This window comes from Coffea arabica, chromosome 9e (assembly GCF_036785885.1).
Source record: "Coffea arabica cultivar ET-39 chromosome 9e, Coffea Arabica ET-39 HiFi, whole genome shotgun sequence".
Taxonomy (NCBI): domain Eukaryota; kingdom Viridiplantae; phylum Streptophyta; class Magnoliopsida; order Gentianales; family Rubiaceae; genus Coffea; species Coffea arabica.
Window position 1 is genome coordinate 40,752,639 of NC_092327.1, and position 22,700 is coordinate 40,775,338.

At 39.6% G+C, this 22,700-nt stretch overlaps 2 protein-coding genes across 10 annotated transcripts; one reads left to right on the plus strand and one right to left on the minus strand.

Moving 5' to 3' along the window:
* The first annotated feature begins 679 nt into the window (after window positions 1-679).
* LOC140014844 (pentatricopeptide repeat-containing protein At2g17033-like) lies at window positions 680-2,406 on the plus strand. The gene is made up of 2 exons (XM_072066409.1): window positions 680-991; window positions 1,103-2,406. The coding sequence occupies exons 1-2, from the start codon at window positions 704-706 to the stop codon at window positions 2,162-2,164; spliced, it is 1,350 nt and encodes a 449-aa protein (XP_071922510.1). The 5' UTR covers window positions 680-703; the 3' UTR covers window positions 2,165-2,406.
* On the minus strand, window positions 2,395-20,283 carry LOC140004016 (serine/threonine-protein kinase ATR-like). Of its 9 annotated transcripts, none has more exons than XM_072066404.1 (16): window positions 16,239-20,278; window positions 15,968-16,112; window positions 15,305-15,417; window positions 14,840-15,171; window positions 14,612-14,736; window positions 13,706-13,796; window positions 13,015-13,587; window positions 12,863-12,947; window positions 12,269-12,581; window positions 10,476-11,732; window positions 6,775-10,156; window positions 6,108-6,674; window positions 5,026-5,649; window positions 4,426-4,620; window positions 3,745-4,019; window positions 2,395-2,811 (listed from the first exon to the last, which is right to left on the minus strand). In XM_072066404.1, the coding sequence occupies exons 1-15, from the start codon at window positions 16,393-16,395 to the stop codon at window positions 3,852-3,854; spliced, it is 8,127 nt and encodes a 2,708-aa protein (XP_071922505.1). In that variant the 5' UTR covers window positions 16,396-20,278; the 3' UTR covers window positions 2,395-2,811; window positions 3,745-3,851. The 9 variants fall into 9 exon arrangements, with proteins under 9 accessions (XP_071922505.1, XP_071922504.1, XP_071922501.1 ...); XM_072066403.1 differs by having other exon boundaries at window positions 12,863-12,938; window positions 13,706-13,850; XM_072066400.1 differs by having other exon boundaries at window positions 3,754-4,019; window positions 13,706-13,850.
* Between the last annotated feature and the right edge of the window lie 2,417 nt (window positions 20,284-22,700).

A 22,700-nucleotide genomic window follows, 5' to 3' on the forward strand; every position in this document is an offset into this window, starting at 1 on the left:
CCCCCCCCCCCCCCCAAAAAAACCAAAAAAAAAAAGAGGAAAAAAAAGCCTAGTAGATCTGAGTTTGTTATCTTACACAGCAAATTGTTTGTCTTGACAAATGCCCTTTGGCCTAGTTTCCTAGTTTAGAAACGAAAAGAAAAGAAGAGAACTGATACATTACGAAAGAAAAGAAAAAAGAAGAGAAAAGATATAAATTTTGTTTGGGAGTTTAGAAAAGAAAAGAAGAGTTATTATTTTATTTGAGAGCTGAATGGAAATGGGGAAAAAAAAGATTGTGTATTAACTTATTTCACAGATGGGTTCTTTAAGTAAAAAAAAAAAAGAATTGTTTGGATAGTGAATTATTTATTAAAATTAATTTATTTGTATCATTAATATATTTTTCAATCACTTTTTTATATCAAATATATAATATAAATTTGTTATTTGGGAGTTTAGGAAAGAAAAGAAGAGCTACTTTTTATTTGGGAGCTGAATAGACATGGGAAAAAAAGATTGTGTATTAACTTCCCTTTTCTTAAAAAAAAAAAAAACTGTTTAAATAGTGAATTAATTATCAGAATTAATTTGTTTGTATCATTAATATATTTTTTATTTTAAATACATAATATTTTTAAAAAAATTATTTCAAATAATCTAAGTGTCTGAAACACTTATATGTTCAAGGACAAAATAGGCAAAATAGAAACGGTCATTTAAAATGGCGTCAGCAGCCACACCCACGCGGCTAATACTCTGGAAAATGCCAACGCCGGCAATGGATCGCCGGTGCGGTCCAGTGGTGCCGGTGTGTTGTTCGCTGTGCAAACAAGGCCAGCGCTTCCTAAGCTCCCTCGCCACCACCGACGAATCCTCCTCAGCCGCCCACCACCGCTCACTTCGAAAGTTCGTTAAAACTTCATCCAAACACGTGGCTCTGGATACTCTCTCTCATCTCCTCTCCCCCACCACCGCTCACCCTCACCTCTCCTACCACCTCGCCCTCCCTGTAAGCTCTCAAGTCTCTTTGCGTATGTATGTATATCAATTATATCTACTGATCCGACAACGTAACGTACTCTACACCTAGCTCTCAAGCCCCTTCTGATGCTTCTTGTAGCTGTACCTCATAATGAGCCAAGCTTCATGGTTCAGCTGGAACGCTAAGCTGTTGGCGGATGTAACAGCTCTCATGTACAAGCAAGAAAGGTTCATCGAAGCTGAGGCCTTAATTCTCCAGGCCCTCAAGAAGCTGCCGGCCCATGACCGAGATCTGTGCAATTTTTATTGTCATCTCCTTCATTCCAACGCCAAGCACCGGTCCAGCAAAGGAGTCTTTGATTCACTCACGAGCTTGAAGGAGCTTCTCGCTCGTTCGTCGTCGGTTTACGTGCAAAAACGAGCGTACGAGTCGATGATTAGCGGTCTTTGTGAGATTGGGTTGCCCGGCGAAGCTGAGGATTTGATGGAAGAAATGAGAGGTGTGGGGCTAAAGCCATGTGGGTTTGAGTTTAAGTCCTTGGTTCATGCTTATGGAAGGTTAGGGTTGTTCGAGGATATGAAGAGGAGTGTGACTCAAATGGAGGACGCAGGGGTTGAGTTGGATACGGTTTGTTCAAATATGGTGCTTTCTTCACTTGGATCGCACAAGGTTTTCTCCGAAATGGTTTCATGGCTTCGGAGAATGAAAGATTCGGAGGTTTCATTCTCTATTCGGACTTATAATTCAGTCTTGAACTCATGCCCCACTCTCATTTTACTGCTGCAAGATCCCAAAACCATTCCCCTTTCAATGGAAGACTTGATGGGCAATTTGTCCCAAGAGGAGGCTGATTTGGTCCGGGAGTTGGTTGCATCATCCGTTCTGGACGAGGCAATGGAATGCAATTTTGCCGAGTTGAAGTTGGATCTGCACGGAATGCATTTGAGCACTTCATGTCTGATTTTCTTGCAGTGGATTGACAGGCTGCGGCTGAGGTTTTCGGCGGGAGACAATATGGTTCCAACTCAGATCACAGTGGTTTGTGGGTCGGGAAAACACAGTGCTTCAAGAGGGGAATCCCCAGTGAAAGGTCTGCTGAGGGAGATGATACTGCGGATAAAGTGCCCTCTAAGAATTGACAGGAGGAACCTCGGATGTTTTGTTGCCAAAGGGAAAGTTTTCAGTGATTGGTTATGCTGATTTCTCAGACTGCTCCGAAACTAAGATCATGCTGATGGGCAGGTATCGATGAAGAATAATAACATGGTAGCATTAATTAAGATGGGCATGCCTTTTTCTTCTTGTCATCTCATTTTCAACTTACTTGGGTAAGGCTAAAAAACCTTGATCTGCTGAGAGTGCTGACTGAATCTGGCAGCCCCTGTAATGCGTCAACTTCATTATACTTCCAATACAAAGCGTGCAATGCATTATGCCTGCAATGGTCTTCTTTTACTATTTGCTGGCACAAGGAGCAAAGAACCGCCAGCATTACTTTGCCCCAGGTGTGGCATAATTTAGCGGATCCATTTACAAATTTACATCATGACAAAATTCTTGGAGTGAGGCCCTCCAAATTTACAAGGAAATGCACTCAACAATAACCAGATCATCGTAGAATCGATGACTATACATACAACTGGCAATCCAAGGTTTATATAAAATCCTTTTCTTGATATTTATATAAAATACTACATTGCCTTCCAAAGGATGCAATGAGGTTCACGCAAAAGACTCTTAAATGAGCGTTCGCACATAGGTATTCCTGCCTTGTCTCTTGCTGTTTGGAAAAAGATCGCCCATGTTGAATCATCTGGAAAGTGTAATCCAATGTCTTTACAAGAGCACTGGCAGGGTCCCCAAAACATAAAGATCAGCAGAAGATTTGAAGTATGGCAAGCACCATGAACATTGAGATCATGCCATCCAGGAACTATCCATCTAAATTAATGGATAAGAAGCATTGCAACAAATGGTTCTATTGCATTAAAAGTAAAAGAAAACACAAAAGAGGAGTTAATAATAATCCTCAAACATGGCCACCATAGATTTATGAGTACTTTTTCTATCCCTGCTGCAAGAAATATGCAGAGACTTTCAACAAATTCCAGCTGCATTGAGCTATCACGATAATTAACCCAATCAGCCTCTTCCATTACAATTTCTTTCCCAAATTCAACACCCAAAACTTGCACCCTGGCCAAAGCTAACAGTGAATAGAGATGGTAATGAATGATATGTTGATACCGTAGGAAATATAAAACCATAATCACGGGAAGGGTGATGTCTAGCAATAAATGCAGATAATAAACCACTACTAATTGTCACTAGTATTAAGCCCATCCAGATTTTAGCTTTAATTAATCTATGCTACCCTATACATGATGCGAAGAAGCCTTCTTACACATTTATTGCCAATGCATCACTACATGGCAGAAGACAACACACCAGAAAATTTGAGGTGAATCTACTAAAAGTTTGTTGAGGCTAATAAATTTAGATGGTCTGTTTTACAAGAACAGTGACCTGCTCACCTGGCCCCCGTCTGCACACACAAGATCATAGCAAAGAACAATCCCAGAAAAACGGGGAGTGAACTTGCTAGGAATTGTATTGAGGCTAAACGAAATCAAGTAATAAACCAGTTCAAGTTGCATGTAACCAGTATGGTAAATGAACGCACAAATATATGTTCCTATGGACGCCAAACATGTAAACAGATAAGAGCTAAAAACCAGAAATATGTAAAGGAGCATATAGTGCGGAAGTATATATCATACCTAAGTAACCTAATGCTTCCAAAAGAGAGTTTATCCACACCAACTGCAAAACCATTTTGGTAAAGTCAACAGACAGGAGACACAGAATCCGAAACTTCCTGCCTTAATCAAAACCAAGGCATCCACCATATATACATCTTCCCTAGGTTTTTATGTGAGACTGCTTCTGCAATCAATCGACGAGCTTGGCCTTCTACCGCCAAAGGCAGTGATGGTGCAGCTCCAACACCGACAACAACTCCTTGCAGTCGTGCTTCAATGTTACTTATGGCTCGCTGCAGTTCAGAAAACAGAGTTAGCTCTCTATGGTTTTATGGTTCTATTCTATTATATATATCCCAATGGGAACAAAGTTCAGGGGTCCAAAGGTAACTAAAAGTCACCTGATAAACAACTACCAATTAAACCAATTGAATGCATTCACTCAGAAACTTCTAATGCTGAAACAATTTATCCGCAATGTAGCTTGTAAGAAAAGCATTTTACAGAATTTGGAACAACTATAGTCTCAAATCAGAGTATGGAATTGCTTGATAACACTTTTTTGTAGTAGATAACCCTGCAAATAAAGGCATATAACAGCTTCAAATCAACTAAGGTACTCCCATACTGAGAGATTGTTGGACTTACATCAACTGTAACACGAATTTTTTGTTGAAGAAAGATAATATAAACACAAACCTGTGCATGGGGGTTTTGAACTTCTATCCCACTGGACTTGTGAGATTTAGTCCATTCCACAAGGGGATCATGGATGAAAGTCTCTAAAACATTCATCAGTGTCTCTCTGTGTGCCCTCAGTACTGAAAGTGTGATCTCGCAGACCCTCAAGAAGATGCCTTCATATCCAGTAATGCCCAATCCATCAATAATGTTCTGCAGGTCCATATAATACCAGTTGTAAGCATATTCTAACACCACACCCTAAATAATAATACAAATCCAATATAATTTAAAGCAGGTTGCTGAAGAATGCTGTTAAACAATAGGGAAAAACATACACAGCCCTGTCTACCAGCTACAGGGGAGAAGTTATTACTTAAACCTTCAAATGAATTTGAAATTAGATATTTATACTATGATTACAAAGCATTCCACCTGCATGAGGTGGCAGAAAGATAAACTGAATTTCAAACTTTATTAAGTGTTCATTTTCTAAGGCCAGTGCCAAAGATAAACATCTCCACATACTTCTGAGAAAACTTAATTTAGTAACTAATTAAAAATTCTCTGTTTTTCAGTCACAATTTGCAATACAACCATTCTTCTTCTCCTCTTTACCTGTGTCAGCCTAAAAGGCACCAGTTCAGGTTTCTCCAGCTGCAACCCTTTGTCAAATAAACAACTAAAATCAACATGAATACAGTCACCTGTGGTAGAATCAAACAATATATTTTCACCGTGTCTGTCACCAAGGCCAACTATATGCCCAACCATTGACCACACAGCAGTTGTGTGGGCATATGCAACTCGAGCCCTAAACCAAGCAGCTGGTTCTGAAAATGTGTTAAGAAACCATCTATGGAAGGCTGGAGGAAACATTGGCAAAATTTTATTCTTTAGCATTTCTTCCTCCGGCATTTTCCCCTGGCACTGGTCATAAATTCGCTTAATTTGAGGATTCGTCTTCTGTCTATCAAATTTCCTGCAGCTTATATAGATATCTTGGAGAATGGGTCGCAGTCCACGAGTGTGAGGAACCCACTCAACCATCCCACAGTCTTCTGTAAGCGGAGTCACAGCAAATGTGCGAATATAAAGCTTACGCTTGCGGCTTTCAGGGCACTTGGACAACAAACGATTTATCATTGCATTGAATTCCATCATCCGTGCATCTTTCCTTAAGTCATCCTTTGGCTTGCAGAGAAATGGACGCTTAGTACCATCACTGCCGAAAAGAAAAACCTGCAAAATAAAATAGTCGTAGAAAATCCACAAAGACACTAGACACATGCAAGGAATGTTATGGGGGAAAAAACATCCTGATTTTAAGCAATCATTCCCAAGAACAATCTGCCATACATCCAAAAACAAGATGCACTCAAAGGTCAGAATGGCAATGATTACCTGCTTCCATATGTCAGAAAATAGGATGCTTTATGTCCTATCTATGTCAATATCTCTAGCAATAAATTTGGGAAGGAATCTCTTGGTTAAGATAGAGAAGGAACAAAACCATGCAAACAAATATATATGAACATAGGGACTCAATAAAAGTACAAACCATTTAGGAATAAAAACTAAAACTGGGGGATGAAGTCAATATAAACACAATTAAAGGCAATCCATTTTACAAAGTGTGAACCATTTTCCACAAATGAAAACCAATTAGGTTGCAAACTACTTAGAATAGAAACCCTTACTTTCTTTGGTCGTTGAAGCGAGGAAAGAATCTCAGCCTCATCTGCTATTCCAGAAATTGTAGGAAGATCTGTGAATGAGAAAATATCAGAGGTGCTGGGACTTGTTACATTCATTTCACATGAAGGTAGATTAACTGCAAGTGATTGCTGAATTGGCATGATGATGTCCACAGGCATCATCCTCTTCAAGGCACTAAATTCAGTTGAGATATTGATTGCTTTTGCCTTAGCTTGTCCAGGATGCAAGCATAACCTAATTAAATGATCAATTAAAGTAGCAAACTGCATAAACAAACTGCGGGTGCCTCCCTGACTGGATCCTCTTCTTGCAGCATCTATGATCTCTTCAGCAGCACTTCTCCTGGAAGGAACTGCGGATTTTGTAACTGCTGCCATAGTCCATAAAGCTTGCTGTGGGTACTGCCGCAGAACAGAGGTGATAATGTGTTTCACCAAACGAACAATTTCCTCATTTTGGTGGCAAATTCTAGACACTAATTGAGGCAGAACAGCTAACCACTGATAGGTTGGCAAATCTTTTAAACAGCCTCGCATGATGCTGGTGACCTACAAGATAGCACCTAACTAATTTTAAAGAAAAGAAAGCTAATGGGAATAGCGGTGTGTTAACAAAGTTATAAGCACACTTTAGAAATAAATAACTCACCTTCGCATGCACACTCTTCATATCTTTATTGGATGCAGAGTCGCTTCCATAAATACAACCAAATTCAAACCATAGGGTTAGCAACCTCGGTAGTGCCTGGAAGAGATTTTTGTGGCCCTTGTGGAGCCCTCTTGCGTAAAATAACAACACATCAGGAAGGTAGGACCACCATCGCCTCTCAGAATTTGAAGCTGCAGAAGATAGAACTGAATTTGATGGGACCACCCTAGGTAGTTCGAAACTGTTTTCCTGTCGTTTTCTGGCATCAACAAGGACTTCATCACAATATTTAGCCATATAAAAATATCCTTTCTCCCACTTGGGTTGCAGCTCCTTTACCCTTGAATAAAGACTTATGACATCTTCCTTTTGCTTTTGCCCGGTATAGTGGATCCATCTAGAGTAAAGTAGGAGGGTCCTTGCAATATCTCGATTCTCATTCAAAGATTGTGTATCACAAAGTAAAGGCTGTGGGTTCAAAGGAACCAATGACAGGCTGGTGATGGATGACATTGCAGCAGAGCCCAAAATCTCAGGCATGTTCAAAAGGGATTGTTGCAGCTCTGCAATGGCACCATCAGCTCGCCTAGTGCTCCATAGAAGCTTAGCCTTTTCCATGTGAACGTTAGGCGCACCTGAAGCCTTAGCTTCCAGAATTGCACGGTTTGCTGTCTCATAGTGACCAGCTAAACGACATAGTTTTGCATATTGCACCCAGAAATTCCCAACCTGAGCACCAAGACCACTAGCACCAAAAACAAGTCTCCTGAAAGCCAAAAGCGGTTCCCTTGCCCACAAAGATGGTTGAGTAAGCTTCAACCGATTTTCCCAGTTTGCTATTATTTTACAGAAATCTGGTTCACTAAGCTGCAACTGTTTATCCAGAAAAGAGTCACCAGCAAGGAGCATGTTGAAATCTTCTAGCTCACGCAGCAGATGAAGCTTTACTACAAAGGGGTAGGCCCGTGCATAAGAATCCATGCCAGCAGCAGCAAGAGGAGCAATCAGAGCCTGTTTCGATGATGCAATTTTTTCGGCCACCAAGAATTGATCTTTCTTCATTACTGCCTGGAGAATCTTAGCAACATCCATGTCAAATGAAGCATTACTCTCAGAACTGCTGCAAAGTAAACCCTCTTCATCAGCCCCAGTGAGATATTCATCCATCAAGTCCCACCTTCCTAGCCTCCATGCTGCCTGAACACCTTGCATACACCACATCTTCTTGTACTGAGGAATCCTAGATATCAATCCATCCACATGAGTCACCATTGCCTGCAAATGGCACATGTTTAGTAAACAATTAAGGACATCTGAGTGCCTTTGAACAGATGTAGGTTCCATCTGCAGAGCCTGCTCACAAGAAGTCAAAACTTCTGCCCAATTTCCTGCTTTTTTGTTTATCAACAGATGGTCTTGTAAGTTCTTTGATTTCCGCAAACAAGCCAAACCAGATAAGCCATCTGGTTCGTCCAAATTGCTGTATATCTCCATCAAAAATGAAACATCATCGTCCTCAAAAAAGCCACTTTTTTCTGCAGCTGGGTTAAAGGAGCCCGACCTTTCCCGCACATGGCACTCAAAGTACAATAAAGACCTGGCAGAGGCCTGACACCTGAAAGAGGCTCTCGCTAGTGTCACTTTAGGAATTGCAGCCAGTAGATCCGAGACATGATTACATTGTGTAAGCACCTCCGAGTCCTTCACAAGATGCATATTATTTTCCTTCGATTTGGGACCTTGCTGCTTACAATTGGATGGCTGCAGGGACTGAAAAAGAGCAAGCTCTTGTTCAATATCATCGACCCACTGACCAAGATTATCAAGCAGTGTAAAGACAGCTTGTATACAGACTTCGCTTTGCCCAGGATTGATACCATGAACAGTTACAGAACCATGATCTGAAGCAGCTAGATCAAGGACGGATAGAATTTCCTGTGTTATACCATGACGTGCTTCCTCATTACCATGGCAAACTGCATTCAGTACTAAATATGGAAGAAGATACATTGCTATTTGCATATCGTGACGCACAATACCTCGGCAGGCATTAAAAACACTTGCCCTAGAACCTACAGCATGCACAGTCAATTTCTTGATCCAGAAGAATATCCATCTTCTAAAAGACATAGAAGGATGGTAAATAGGACCAGAAGATGCAGAATCTGACACATCAGGTAGCTGAAATCTTGAGGTTAAACAAGGGGCTATTATCTCTTTAACATAATCAGAGAAACGATCCCACAGTTTCTGACCCCTACCACAGATTTCAGTGCCATGATTTTCCGTCTTGATTGCAGATGCTGGGACCTTTCGAGGTGGTTTATTTTTTCTCTCTGAAGTAGAAGCTGCAACATTTTCATCAAGAGAGGCCTCACAACCAGCAATTTTTAGAAGCTCCTGTATAGCCAATGCAGCTGAATCTTGAATAATTGTGTCAGGTGCAGCTCTAAAAGCCCTTGCCAGATGCTTATGGATCAATTCGAAGATTAGGTCATCATCTGAGCATGCAATCTTGAAACGTGTGCTTGAAGAACTGACAAATTTTGCAGGATCAACTGCGCCAATTGCTCCAAGGCAGTCTGCGCATATTAACTTCAGCCGCTGTCCAACTGAAGTCCTTGATTCTTCTGCACAGCCTCTGAGCAGCGACGAAAACAAAGAGCTTAATACATCCATATTTTGATTGCCTTCCTTAATAGCCAAAACCGTGACTTCTTCCCTTCTTTGGTTTAGCAGTTTGCCCAGCTCAGATGCTACCATGTATCTAACATTCAAATTTTCATGATTCAACCCATTTGCAACATCTAGGAGTTGCTCCTTCAAAGACCTTGGCCGTTGTGCTTCTTGGATAACTTTATTTAATTCTGCTAAGGCTGGAATTTTGGGTAAAGGAGGGAACTCGTGGATGTGTTGTTTTAAGAGAAATTTATTCTGAAGCACAAGTTCTTCAAGAATCTCCACAATTTTGTTTAAATGCAAAGAGGAATTCACTTTATCTCTCTCTAAGAAGGGAACGAGAGCAGCAAACACTTGAGAAATAATGTGTTTGGTACTGGAAGGCGATATTTTGACCAGTTGTTTAATGAAAACATGCAAGACAGCAAGACCCTCCCCCACAAGATGTTCCTTCCTAATTGCATGCATGAGAAGAACCATAAGTTTTGGCACATAAGTGCTAAGGTGCGTATCCATCATATTAATGAGCATCTCTATGCGTTTGATTGCCTGTTTTTGCAATAATACATCCTCTGTATGAAGCATTTTTCTGTCAATGCTATTAAGAAGACCAACAAAGTGATTCCTTAGAAATCCTGGAAGATCTTCATTGCCTGTTAGAGTTCTCGCAACTTCTTTTATCGTCTGAGGCACCTGTGTTAACCTACAAAATAATATTTAATCAAAAGATGTTCTTTTGCAGGAGCTGCTAACTTTGTAGAGTCTTGTCAAAATCCAGTAGTTTATCTTTTTGAATAAGGAAAGATATAAAATTATGGTTTCCCTCTTCTTCAACCTCCATTCTAAGATTCCACAAACACAAAAAAGGAAAGCACACTGTAAATAAATATAGAAGTTGAGTATGCATCCTCATGTACCATAGTAGGTGTTTAAAACTCAATGTAAAAAGAGAGCCATATTGGAGATTGCACAATTATCAAAATAATAGTCAATACTGCTCAGCCATTTCTGCTACATTGTACCTTTTGCAAACCTCTTCTGGATCTTTCTCATCAATGAAGCACACGAGTTCATCCAAAAGTGCAGGTAGTGCAGCTGCAAAAATTTCTTTGTTGTCAGATCCTGTCTGATCATGGTAGAACTGCAAAGTAGAAAGCAATTCTTGTTCATCAGCTCGATTGAGAGAAAAAGCAAGCACTTTAGGCAGCCAATTAACAATTAGTTGCACCATATCTGTCTTCAGACATTTAGCCATCTCATGCAGTATGATGATTGCTTGATCATTATGATGCTGAAAGACCACGAGCTTTGGAAGAACAACAGGGATCATTCTCTTTACAAGTTCTTCAGTTTCTATTCCAAGCACGGCTACTGCAAACTCTTCAATCATTTCTGGTCGGCTTGCTAGCCTGGTGGATAGGTAATCATACAGCTCATTTCGAATATGAAGAACTTTAGAAAGGATGGTGCAAAGTCCCCCTTTAAAATGAAAATGGCAAGAGCTTTTTATCAAAGTTGATGCTGTTATTCGTACTGTGACATGAGGATTATCAAGCTGATCAATCAACAAAGTTAGTGACATCAAAAATGGTTGACTCTTTATATTTACTGAGATCAAAATGTTTGCTGCAGCTTCAAGAAGAGTCTCAAACATCAATGGATCGTCAGCTGCAGCCAAAGCATGTTTAATTTTGTCCATGAACTTCTGTTCTTTGGTTTTGTTTATCAAATCCGTATCCAAAACTAAACAATTCAAAATAGGCTCCTCAAAGAAGAAACTAATCTGTGTGCAGAATGCTTCTCTGATAGCCTTTTTCTGGTGCAGGAGTAAAAAATCAACACAGTTCATCCATTCAGATCTTGTACTCTGCAATATATCTCCAGTTCCATGGAGTAAGACCCGCCCAAGGATCCCTATGCAAGCAACTTGAACCTCTTCTGATGATTCATCATATAGCAACTGGAAAAATAGAGATTGCAAACATGTATAATCACAACCTATGACGTGTTCCATGCTTGAAGAGCGAGGGGGATGTACAGCAGTTGAACAAAAGTCCTGATTCACCACAACTCTACTGTCACATTTTGAACACCTAAATCCTCGCAATAGATGATGTGTAGTTGACTTCTCTCTCCTGTTCTGTTTGTTCAAGTATAATTTGCATCCACTTTCCCACCATGTACCCAGACCATGACAAGAACCATATAGACAAGCCAGAAAACCAAGAGAGAGAGGAATGGCTTTCTTAATCTTGTCATTTGACTCTAGTAACAAGATTCTGCAAAGAAGAGAAAGCACAAAGTTTTCAGATGTATGAAATTAATGAACAATTAAACACTTTGTAAATGATGCACACAAAAGCCCCTTAATGAAATCCCATTAAAAAGTGCACTCAATCTATCTCAAGATATGGAACAAACTTGCCTACAAGCATGTACAGGGGAGCTAAAATATATAAGGATCAAGCTGTTTTTTAAAAAATTAAAATAAATAAGTGCAAGGTTTCAGGGAAGAAACTGTTGGCATATTAGTAAAAAAATATTTGGCAACTGACTACCACGCCTTTGAAGAAAGCATCAGGAAAGCAAGTTTCTGTTCAATCATACCATACCTACTTAAAAAAATTAAATAACATAATAATTTGAATCAACATACTTTGCTGGCTTTGTCCTATATGTACTGCTAACCTGAAGAAGTTTATGTAGACATGCTCTTGTTGTACACGTTGTGCATTATCCTAAGCAAATATTGGTGTTACAGTTAAACATATAACGTGCGCACTCACAGAATGTCTAGAACTTTCTGTTAACTTACTCTAGCCTCTTGAACATATGTGTCAGGAAACCATAACCAGACCACAATACAATCACTGGCATAGATATGACAGCTTCAAGTCTAACCTCTTCTGCTTGGTCATGAAGACTCAAGTCTAGAATATCAAGATTATTTCCTATTTTTGAAAAATCAATCTTGGATAGCACTTGCACAGAAAGGCATTTTGCCTTCCATGGTGGATGAGGTTCACTTCTTTCAAGAGAATATATCCATGGAAGTTTTAGCATTGAACCTATAAACTCTGTCCAATCAGTCTGGCATTTGAAAAGCTTACCATCCGAAGGAAGGCAGCCTGGACAAGGCAGAGGAAACAAGTTAGAGTAAAATAGCTGAGAATAAAACCATCAGATTCTAACCAATTAAAAGGGTCATCAAAAAGCAGTTCCTTAATATTCACATCAAACACCAAAAGAGAAAGTTGTGGATGCAGGACTACTTTACATCATAGACATCAGGGATCACCAAGAAAGCTTGAGCATGATAGTCTTAGAAGCTATAACTCATGCTTAAACTAGCAAGATCATGCGCCTTCCCCCAAAAAAAATTAAAAAAAAAATGGATTACTTCTCTCACCTTGAGTGAGCAACATGATGTTAACTGCCTCAAGAAAGAAGGATAAGTCAACAGGGGATGGCGATTCTTTGTTTTCCTGAAACCACTAATGCATAAATCTCAACATAGGAAATTCAAAATATGTACAATACATATGCAAAAAATCAACCAACCTGTTCAGCTATCCATGGAATCCACTTGTAAAACTGCCTAAATATGGAAAGTGAGATATTCAGTTGGGGATATTCACAAAATACAACACAGAGTGCAATAAGAGCTGCTAACTCGACTTCTGGGCTCAATGAGCTAGCCTTCTCAAAAGGAGGTGCTAAATCTTCTACAAACAGACTCAACAAGGAGTGCATATAATCAGCATATTCTCTTTCTCCAGCAATTATAAGCTTATTGGCAGCATCATGCACACCCTTACAATTGGTGATGAAATCCTCACGCTCATCAACTATCTTTTGGCGCTTTGAATCAGCATATTCAAAGTCCATAGATGGTCTTTTCTCTGTGGTTCTTAAATTCTTATTTTCATTGTCCCCTGAGGATGATACACTGCAATCATTAGCCAATCCTCCTCCCCAAAAGTCTAGCCGAAGTCTAGATATAGCCACTTGAAAGCAATCTATCAGAAGAAAAACAGATTTGTCTGAGCGAAGCAGATAGATAAGATTCTCGGGCCTCCAAATATGAGGGGGGCAACTTTTGGCAATCCTGACATAGGCACTACATAAAGCAGCCTGAAGCAGTAGGTTAGTGGATTAGATAGGTCACTATGGTGAAAGGTTTAAACAAACCTCCAGCAGAAGAAGTCCTAAAAAGGACACTGCAGGCTAGACAATCAGCAGCAAAACTAACCTTGAGCTCCTGACTTTTTGTTTTGAGGAATGACTCAGGAAAATTTTTTATGAAAGTTGAAGCTGTTGACTTGACAATATCATCAGGACAACTGGAGTATAATGCACAAAGGCATGCAGCCAAAGAAGAATCATAAGCTGTACCTCTGCATTCAAAGAAAACTTACATAACAATGGACAGAGCATAAACACATAAAGCACTGTTCCAATAATGAGTTGTTAGTGAACTAGGCAAATGAATTACAGTCAATAGAAAGGGTGGAAGATCCAGAAAAAGCCATTATTAAGCCAGGAAAACTTCAGGACACACATGTACTGTACCTGTTTCATATACTTTAGTAAGAACCACTAACAATTGATGAATGCTATGAATGAATGGAACCTCAAATTTACCAAAGAGAGGAGAAGCACAGATGCTAAAAATTTGAAGGATTTCTTCCATAAAATCCATGGGTAAATTTGGCGATTTTGTGAAAGTGCATATATTTGCTTTATAATCAGTCAGATACTTGCAAATTGACCGAGAAAGGTTTCAACAGAGAGGAAACCAAAGGATTTGAAGTCTATCTTCAACCTTCAGTAGTTCATCAGGCATATTGAAGCCAAGTCCAATATAAAAGTACATTTGGAGAACTTTGGATCAATGAATCAGATTATGAAGAAGTATCCCACACAGATCTTGAAAAGCCTTTATAATGTGACATAACCTACATCACTACCCATGAAAATCCAGAAAAAATTGCAATTACTTTTCCTTCTTTTCTGTATTTTCCCTCCTCTTTGCTCTAGTTTAGAACTCCGAAGAATGTACAAATTTATAAATACTGAAACGAGGATAGAGTAACCTAAACTGCAATGTGAAATCAAAACAAGAAACAGATATGTAAAGAATTTCACATCAGGATACCTGAAAGTTGGAAGTCCATACTCATCTTCGCCAAGAATAATTGCCATAGACTGAATTAACTTTTCAAAAGGAATAATGTCAAAGTCCATCACTGCTCCAATAAGGCGGATGAAGTCAAAACATGCCTTATCAAGAAAAAACTTTATGGTCATAAACCAGTGCTGGATAGATAAATGTAGCAAGAAAATGTTTTCAAGTGGCAGGAATTACTAGCAGTTAGCCACTCACAATATGCAAGTTGTCATCTCCATAACACATAAGGGAACAGGCAGCCAAAACACATGGTGTATAGACAAGTCCTTCAACATATAAAGTTCCTTCAGTTAAGCATTTAGACAGTAACTTTATGGCATATGTAGCAAAAGGCTGCCACCTTTCTTTTCCAGTGAGATCAATCAGAATGCCATACCCATCAGCAGGTTTGCTGGATGCTGGGACATGACTAAGAAGAGCATCTTCACCACAAGCTCCGGCAAAAGAGACATTAAAGCACTTCAAACAAACTTTTTCTAGCTCCGTAGAGCACGATTCACCATAAAGGGAGCAAACGTACAGAAGATCTATAACAAAAATAAAGCACATTAACTTTTTAAAATGGATCAGACCTCTGCCAGACAGAATACTGTATGGAAATAGACAACATTAGGCAATAGCAATTACTGCCAAAAAATATATAAAAGTTCTCAAATATACCTTCAACCAGCAACATGATATCCACAAAGAAGTTGCGATACGCATCTCGATCTCCTGTTCGAAGTAAAGATAACAAGGAGCCAATTGTTTCAAAAAGTACTCCATGTCTAGACCTGTAATGAATAATATCAAGAGAATTATGTCAACCGATTCCAGACAGCAGCACAAACCAGTATAATGATTCTATAGCTCACGGAACTAATTTGAAGTACAAGGCTTATCTGTTACAGCTCCTACATATTTTAGACTTGATAGTAGGAGTACATACTGAATTCCATAAAGTTCAATGACAGAAGCCTTGCTGCATTTGCTTTAGATTTTGCATTTCATTCTGTGACAGGCGAGGGGTTTTTTTATTGGTAAAACTTGTTTCAATGAACTCAAAACTGTGTCAGATGTCATTCATGATCAATGGTTGCGAAAGACATTTTTGACATTAGTTCATCAAAAAGTTTGGAGCCAGGCAAAGCACTAGCAATCAATAACAAAAGTGATTTAAAAAAAAAAGTGGAAAGAAAATTTCAGGAAAGAAAAAAGAAGTAATGTACCAAGAGGTATAGTAGGAAGAAAATACAGTTGCAGAAAATCCACGAATAATAAACATTCGCTTGACATTTGAAACGAGGAAAGAATGATATGTAGCATTGATAAGAAATTACTGACCGAAATGCAGGTTCGGCAAAGAATGGCACTATTCGACCGATGATAGGTAGGACTGCAGCAGCCTTGCCGTGATAAAACACTCCAGGAAAGCTCTTTGCGGTATGCGTCAATAGCTTCAATACCGCCATCACCTCTCTTTCTTTCGCTGCGATAAATGATCAATATAAATCAGTGAACAAATAGTTAAGATTCAACACCGGTGTGTAGTACAATAGTCCATGGCAAAAAAAAAAGAGAGGGAGTATAGCAGATTGGATTTGGAGAGAGAGACCTGAGGGTGAGGGGACGACATAAGCGTGGAGAAGATTGGGGAGGACGGCGCGGAAACGTGCCTCCAGAGCCTCGTCGTTTTGCTTGGTCGGAGGAGTTGACGACGACGCGGCAATGCGTTCTCGGAGCTCATGTACCAGGCTTGAGAGGTTCGCCATCGATGAATGACGTCACTCTCACTTCTAAGTTGCGGGAAAGTCTCAAGTGGTGGCGGTGCCGGTGGTTCCCGCTTCCCCGTTCCTTCCCTGGAGCACTTCGAATTGCAGCACTAAATTGAGTTCAGAGACTTTGCTCTGTAGACGGGGTTTTATTAGCACTAGCCACTAGCACCCATGGAGTCAAGGAGCGGAGTATATCACTAAGGTGCACGAACTCACGAAGCAATAATAGGTGAACAAATGCTTCAATAACATAAATCTTTTCTTCTTCAAACAAATTTTTTTTTTCAAAATAGCTAGATATGAAACTTTATATAAGTTATTTTCTAAAAAAAAATAAAATCTCAAAACTTCATATTCGAAATCCTCGTGTGTATTCAATCTCCAAAAAAAAAAATTCAATTTACAACTTTGGGTCCCCTTACCTTTTCTTTTCGTTGGTTGAGTGGTTCCATATTTTGTATTACTAATAAAGTACGCAAGAATCTCTCTCTTGAGAGTACCTTTCTCTCTCTTAAGAGTTGTGCCTTTTTCTTCCTGGGCGTGGAAGTTTTCAAAAAAGTTCAAAAAATTCAAAAATAAACACCTTGATTTTCCAATTCCCACCCACCAAAAAACTCTCAGATTAAGCGAGTATAGACAACCATTTACACTTGAAATACTGCCCGAATCTTTGCAATCTTAGTTTTACTGTTGGCCCTCCAAAAATTGAGACTGCAACTGCTGCGGGAGCTAGAAACTGAGATAGAAGGTGCATAGATGACGCAGTTATACTAAATTTCCACTCGATTGTACCATTAGCTAGACAGGTAAAGTTTTAGTGGCACCCTATTGATTCGGGTTAGCGGTTAAATTTCTCTTTTTTCTTTTTTCTTGTTCGTTTGTGTACCTTTGCGGGGTTGTTCCTGTGCTTAGTGTTTATGTGAGTAGGTGTAGTCTCTTTCTGTTTCGTTTGCTTGTTCTAGTTTAAGATCTCTTCAAGATTGTAACTATGTTTGGTATACCTCTGGTGGTTGAGTTACTATGACTGAGGAACTAGCAGATATAATCCAGAAATTTGCCCTTTCTGAGAAGGAACTGGGGGGCACAACTCTAGACCTGGAGGATGCTGATACTGGAGTTCAGGAGTGCCAACAAAGTTTGGTAGGGAAAATAGTAGGGGAGAAAATAGCTAACTTTGTAGGGGTGAAAAACTTTGTTAGTCTGGCTTGGGGTTACCCTTGCAGCCTTAGTGTCATGAAGTTAGACCCTAACCTGTTTCAGTTTGACATCCCTATTGAGAATGATAGAGAAAGGATACTGAATGGAGGATCGTAGATTCTAGATAACCAAATTCTGGTTCTAAGAAGTTGGTATGATGGAATAGAAGATGACCATAGTGCTTTTAAGATGGCCCCTTTGTGGATACAGGTATGGAATTTGCCAGTACACTGGATCTCTAAGGAGGTGGGGTGAAAAATTGGGTCAATCTTTCAGGAGGTGAAAGAAGTTATTATACCTCAACCTGGAGGAAAGGAAGGTAGGCATTTGAAATTGTTAGTGATAGCTGATATCTCACTCCCATTACTGAGAGGCTCAACAGTTAAACTCAACGGAGTGTTGAAATGGATCAGTTTTAAGTATGAAAGATGTCCGGACTTTTGTTATGGTTGTGGCATAGTTGGGCATAGTGAGAGGAACTGCAAAACGTCCCCTACCATAGTGAGAGGATGGACCTTGGCTGAGAGCTAACTGGAACAAAAGAATGCCACAGAGTAAGTAGAATATTAGTTGAGGAAGGCAAGACAAGGTGGTGTGGGGATTCAACGATGGAGAATTGGTGCGAAAGGCAACAACTGTGGTTTCACAAATTAAGTAACAAGGCAAGGTAGGGAATAATGAACCAGAGATAATAAGAAGAGAGGACCACAAACAATATGGAAAAGGACAAAGAATAGACTCTTGGAATTCCTCTAATTCTCTGAGTAAGGAAGCTTTCATTGAGGGCCTGAATTCAATAAGTAATGAACTAGGCACTGGAGGGGTGCAAGAGAAGGAGTATGGTAGGACTTGGACTGGGAAGGGTACTAAGCATATAGAATAAGGAACAGTTGAGAGGAGCAGTGGTATGCAGGAAAATGAAGAGGGGACTGCAGGAGGAATGGATACAGGAATGGAAGAGATGATGCAGGTAGAAGAAGCTATCCAAGAAAGGAGTCAGGAGGCAATTCAGAAAATGAATAGAAGGATTAGAAGACAATTGAAGTCCCCCACTAGGAAAAGAGCTCCGTTAAGTGAAGTAGATGGAAACATTAGGAAACTGGAACTAAATGGGAAGAGAAAAAACTATCAAGAGGATACTGATATGGTAGAGATTGGGGAGGAGATGATAAATTCTAAATGGAATAAACTGGATGAATCCTTGGAGTCATGGACAGAAGAAGCTGAAAGTGGGGGACCAACCTAAATGGGTCCCTAAGTGATCCATGAGAGCTCTAGTGTGGAATTGTCAAGGAGCAGGGAGCCCCTTGACAACTCCCCAGCTGAGGGAGGCTTATAACCTTCTCTCCCCAAGTGTTGTCTTTTTGAGTGAAACTAAAAATAGAGATAAGTTTATGGAGAGTGTGAGCAACATATTGCATTTTGACCACAGTATAGTAGTGGATTCTATGAATAGATCTGGTGGTATGGCTTTATTTTGGAAGCAAGAAGTGAGTGTAATAGAAATAAAAAAGACAACCTTCACAATTGAACCCCATATAGCTGATAATAACAAGCAAGTTGACTGGTGGCTGATTGGCATTTATGCTAGTTGTGATGCAGCAATTAAAAAGAATCAATGGAAAGTGGAGAAGGGAAGAAAAAGACTGTGGGAAACAAGGTGGATAATTGTATGAGACTTTAATGACATAGTCTCTAATGAGAAAAAATGGGGAGGAAGAGTGAGAGAGGAGTGATCATTCAGAGATTTTAAGCAATTCATAACTGATAATGACCTTATAGATGTAGGTTTTGATGGGAATCATTAGACATGGTGCAATAATTGGGAGAATAAAGGGAAAATCAAGCAAAGACTGGACAGAATGTTGTGCAGCTCCACCTGATACCAAAGTTATGATAAAGCCAAATGTAAATATGTAGACAACTATAGCTCAGACCATAGTATGCTTTTGATTGATACAAAGCCTGAGGAGAACAAAAGAAGGAAAAAATTTATATTTGATAAGAGATTGGTACAGAAAGAAGGAATTGAACAGGTGATTGCTGAAGTTTGGAAGGTGGAAGTGGAAGGATCGAAAATGTACAAGGTTACCAGGAAAATCTCCAATTGCAGAGTGAAACTGTTAAAATGGAAAAAAACTTTCAAAGTAATTCCAGGAAAGAAATTGACAGAATTAAGGCTATGATTGAGAAGAGAAGAAAATCACCTGATTTCAATAAAGGGACAATGAATGAGCTAAAGAAACAACTCAAGGAAGCATACTCCAATAAGGAAGTGTATTGGTCCCAAAAATCAAGAATGATTTGGTTGAAGGAGGGTGATAAAGACTCACAGTTTTTTCATGCTAGTGTTAAATGCAGAAGGAAAAGGAACAGGATGTTGAATATTCAAAGAGAGGATGGGACATGGACAAGCTCTGAAAAGGAAGTAGGAGAGGAAATGGCATGTTATTATCAACAGCTCTTCGATAGTCAAGGAGTTGAGGGAGTTGAGGAAATGTTGAATGGTATACCAAACACAATTACTGATTATATGAATGCTAACTTAACTAGAACTGTGACTGAGAAAGAGATCCAGACTGCACTTTTCTCTATGAACCCAAACAAAGCTTCTGGTCCTGATGGTATGATACCCCTTTTCTTCCAAAAATTCTGGAGTATTGTCAGACCTGAGGTGGTCCAAGCCATCTAGAGCTTTTTCCACTCAGGCTTCATGCTTAAGTTTCTAAATCACATAGTTGTCCCCCTGATCTCCAAAATTGACATGCCCCTCAATCTGAAGCACTATAGACCCGTAAGTCTGTGTAATATCATGTATAAAATCATTTTCAAAGTGCTAGCCAATAGACTCAAACAGACTCTTGATCTCTGTATAAGCAAAAATCAGTCAGCTTTTGTCCCAGGTAGACAAATTTTAGATAATGTCATGTTGTCCTATGTATACCTTCATTATCTAAAAATAAAAGAACGGAGTCAGTAGGGTGCATGGCTCTAAAACTGGACATGTCAGAAGCTTATGATGGGGTCGAGTGGAAATTGTTGGGTGTCATCATACAGAAAATGGGGTTCTCTGAAACATGGATCAGATGGATATGGAGTTGCATCTCAACAGTATCATACTCCTTTAAGATGAATGGTGACCAGAGTCGATATGTCATTCCCAAATGAGGTATAAGACAGGGGGATCCCTTATCCCTCTACTTGTTCCTAATCTGCTCAGAATGATTATCTAATCTGTTGAGAAGAGCTGAAGAGATGAAGCAGATTTCAGGAATGAGTATCAGCAGAAAGGGACCATCAGTATCCCACTTATTTTTTGCTGATGATACACCAATTTTGTGACGACCCCACCTCCCCCTAAGGCGTACCAAAGGGTTCGGCGGACCGCCTGCCCAGCTCTCGCCAGGACTCACTCACTATCTCAATCGAGTCACGTACACACATCCATGAACCATAAATAACATTCCCAATTCAAGCTTATAATTTAAGAAATCGAAGTACAAAGTCTCAATACACCAAACTAGTTCAGAACGTATACAATCCAAGTACAACATGTTTCATTCGAGGAATAGCGCGAGTACAAGACCAAAAAGTCAAAAGTCAAACAAAAGGCTACGCTAGTTTTTTACAAGTCTCACGCATCACTCGTACCCCTGAAAGGAAAACAAATGGAGTGGAATGAGCTAAGAGCCCAGTGAGGTTCCAAATAGCAAATTGACCATTATTTATAAGTACGAGTTTTCGATATAGCAAAGTAACGAGCATAAAGTGTTCATAAAGTGTTCATAAATGTGAACAGTAGCACGTCAAGTAGCAATCTTAAAATGAGCGCATGTAGAAAATTTTTCAAAAGAAACAATAATCCAATAAACAATAATCATTCCAAAGTATAAGGATACGGATGACTCTCAGGAGTCAAATTCCCATTACATTACCAGAAGCTTGATCCCGTAGTAGTTGACACTCCGTCAACTTTCAAGTAAGTAACCAATCCAGTAGAACACCACTTAAACGACTCTCCGTCCACCGTTCAACCCCCAGCTGGGCCCAAAATCCTCAAGAACACGGGTGGTAATACTCGAGTATACCGATTAGTCGAGGAGATATCACTCCACTCGACAATACAAGAGACCCAGGGTTCGTTACCCAATCGACCAAGCCCTTGCCGGCTCGACTAGAGTAACTCGCCACAGGGTTTCTGGAATTCCAGGAAGTGCGCGCATCATAATCAAGTATATCAAGTCAATTGCAACAATAAACAAGTATATCACGTAAGGGCAAGTGCGATAAAGTACACTCTTGCCCTTACAATTCACGTATATAAACATGTAATCAGATTGGTCACGTATCAAGTTCAAGTATCAAGTTCAATTCGGTATTTGAAAGCACTCACCCAAAAGATATAGTGCTACTGGTCACTTTCAGGTTATACTCCGAGTTCGGAGTCCAAATCTGCGATAAAACTCAATTTGAGAACTTTGAAACATGACTAGAGTTCGAAACTTAGACGTTTCGTTCAATAAGAATCAAGAAATTGAAATTCACTTGGAGAATACTCGTGAGATACTCGCTCACTTTTTAAATGATAAAACTTTGTAACATTTATACTTGAAATGGTCATGCGAGTCGAAAGTACAAGGGAAAACGTACTTTGAGCAATCATTATTTCATTTCTCAAGGGTACAAGTTCGGCCAAATCCTTACTTATATACCTCGAACAAGAAGACTCAAGTACCCTAGATGGTTCAAGTACTATTCATATCAACTCGACCCAAGTCGCAAGTGTATTTATATAGTCCTCGAGCGTAAATTTGGGCAGCATGCCCTTTGTGTTTACCTAATTTTCCAGCCATTTAGGCTTCATTATTTTTCTTCAACAACAGCCCAACAACATACATATCAGAAATTTATGTCAAGAGCCGTTCCATAGGCTCACAATATCATAACAACAAGAACCGCATTAAGTACAAGTGCAGAAATTCAATGTGGCACAAGACAGATTTGACGTGTACAAGCGGAAATAACTTGTCCGAGGCTACGCTTATCGGATTAAGGCGAAACCTATGCCGTTTCGAAGCTAAGACACAAAGCTACAACATTCATGA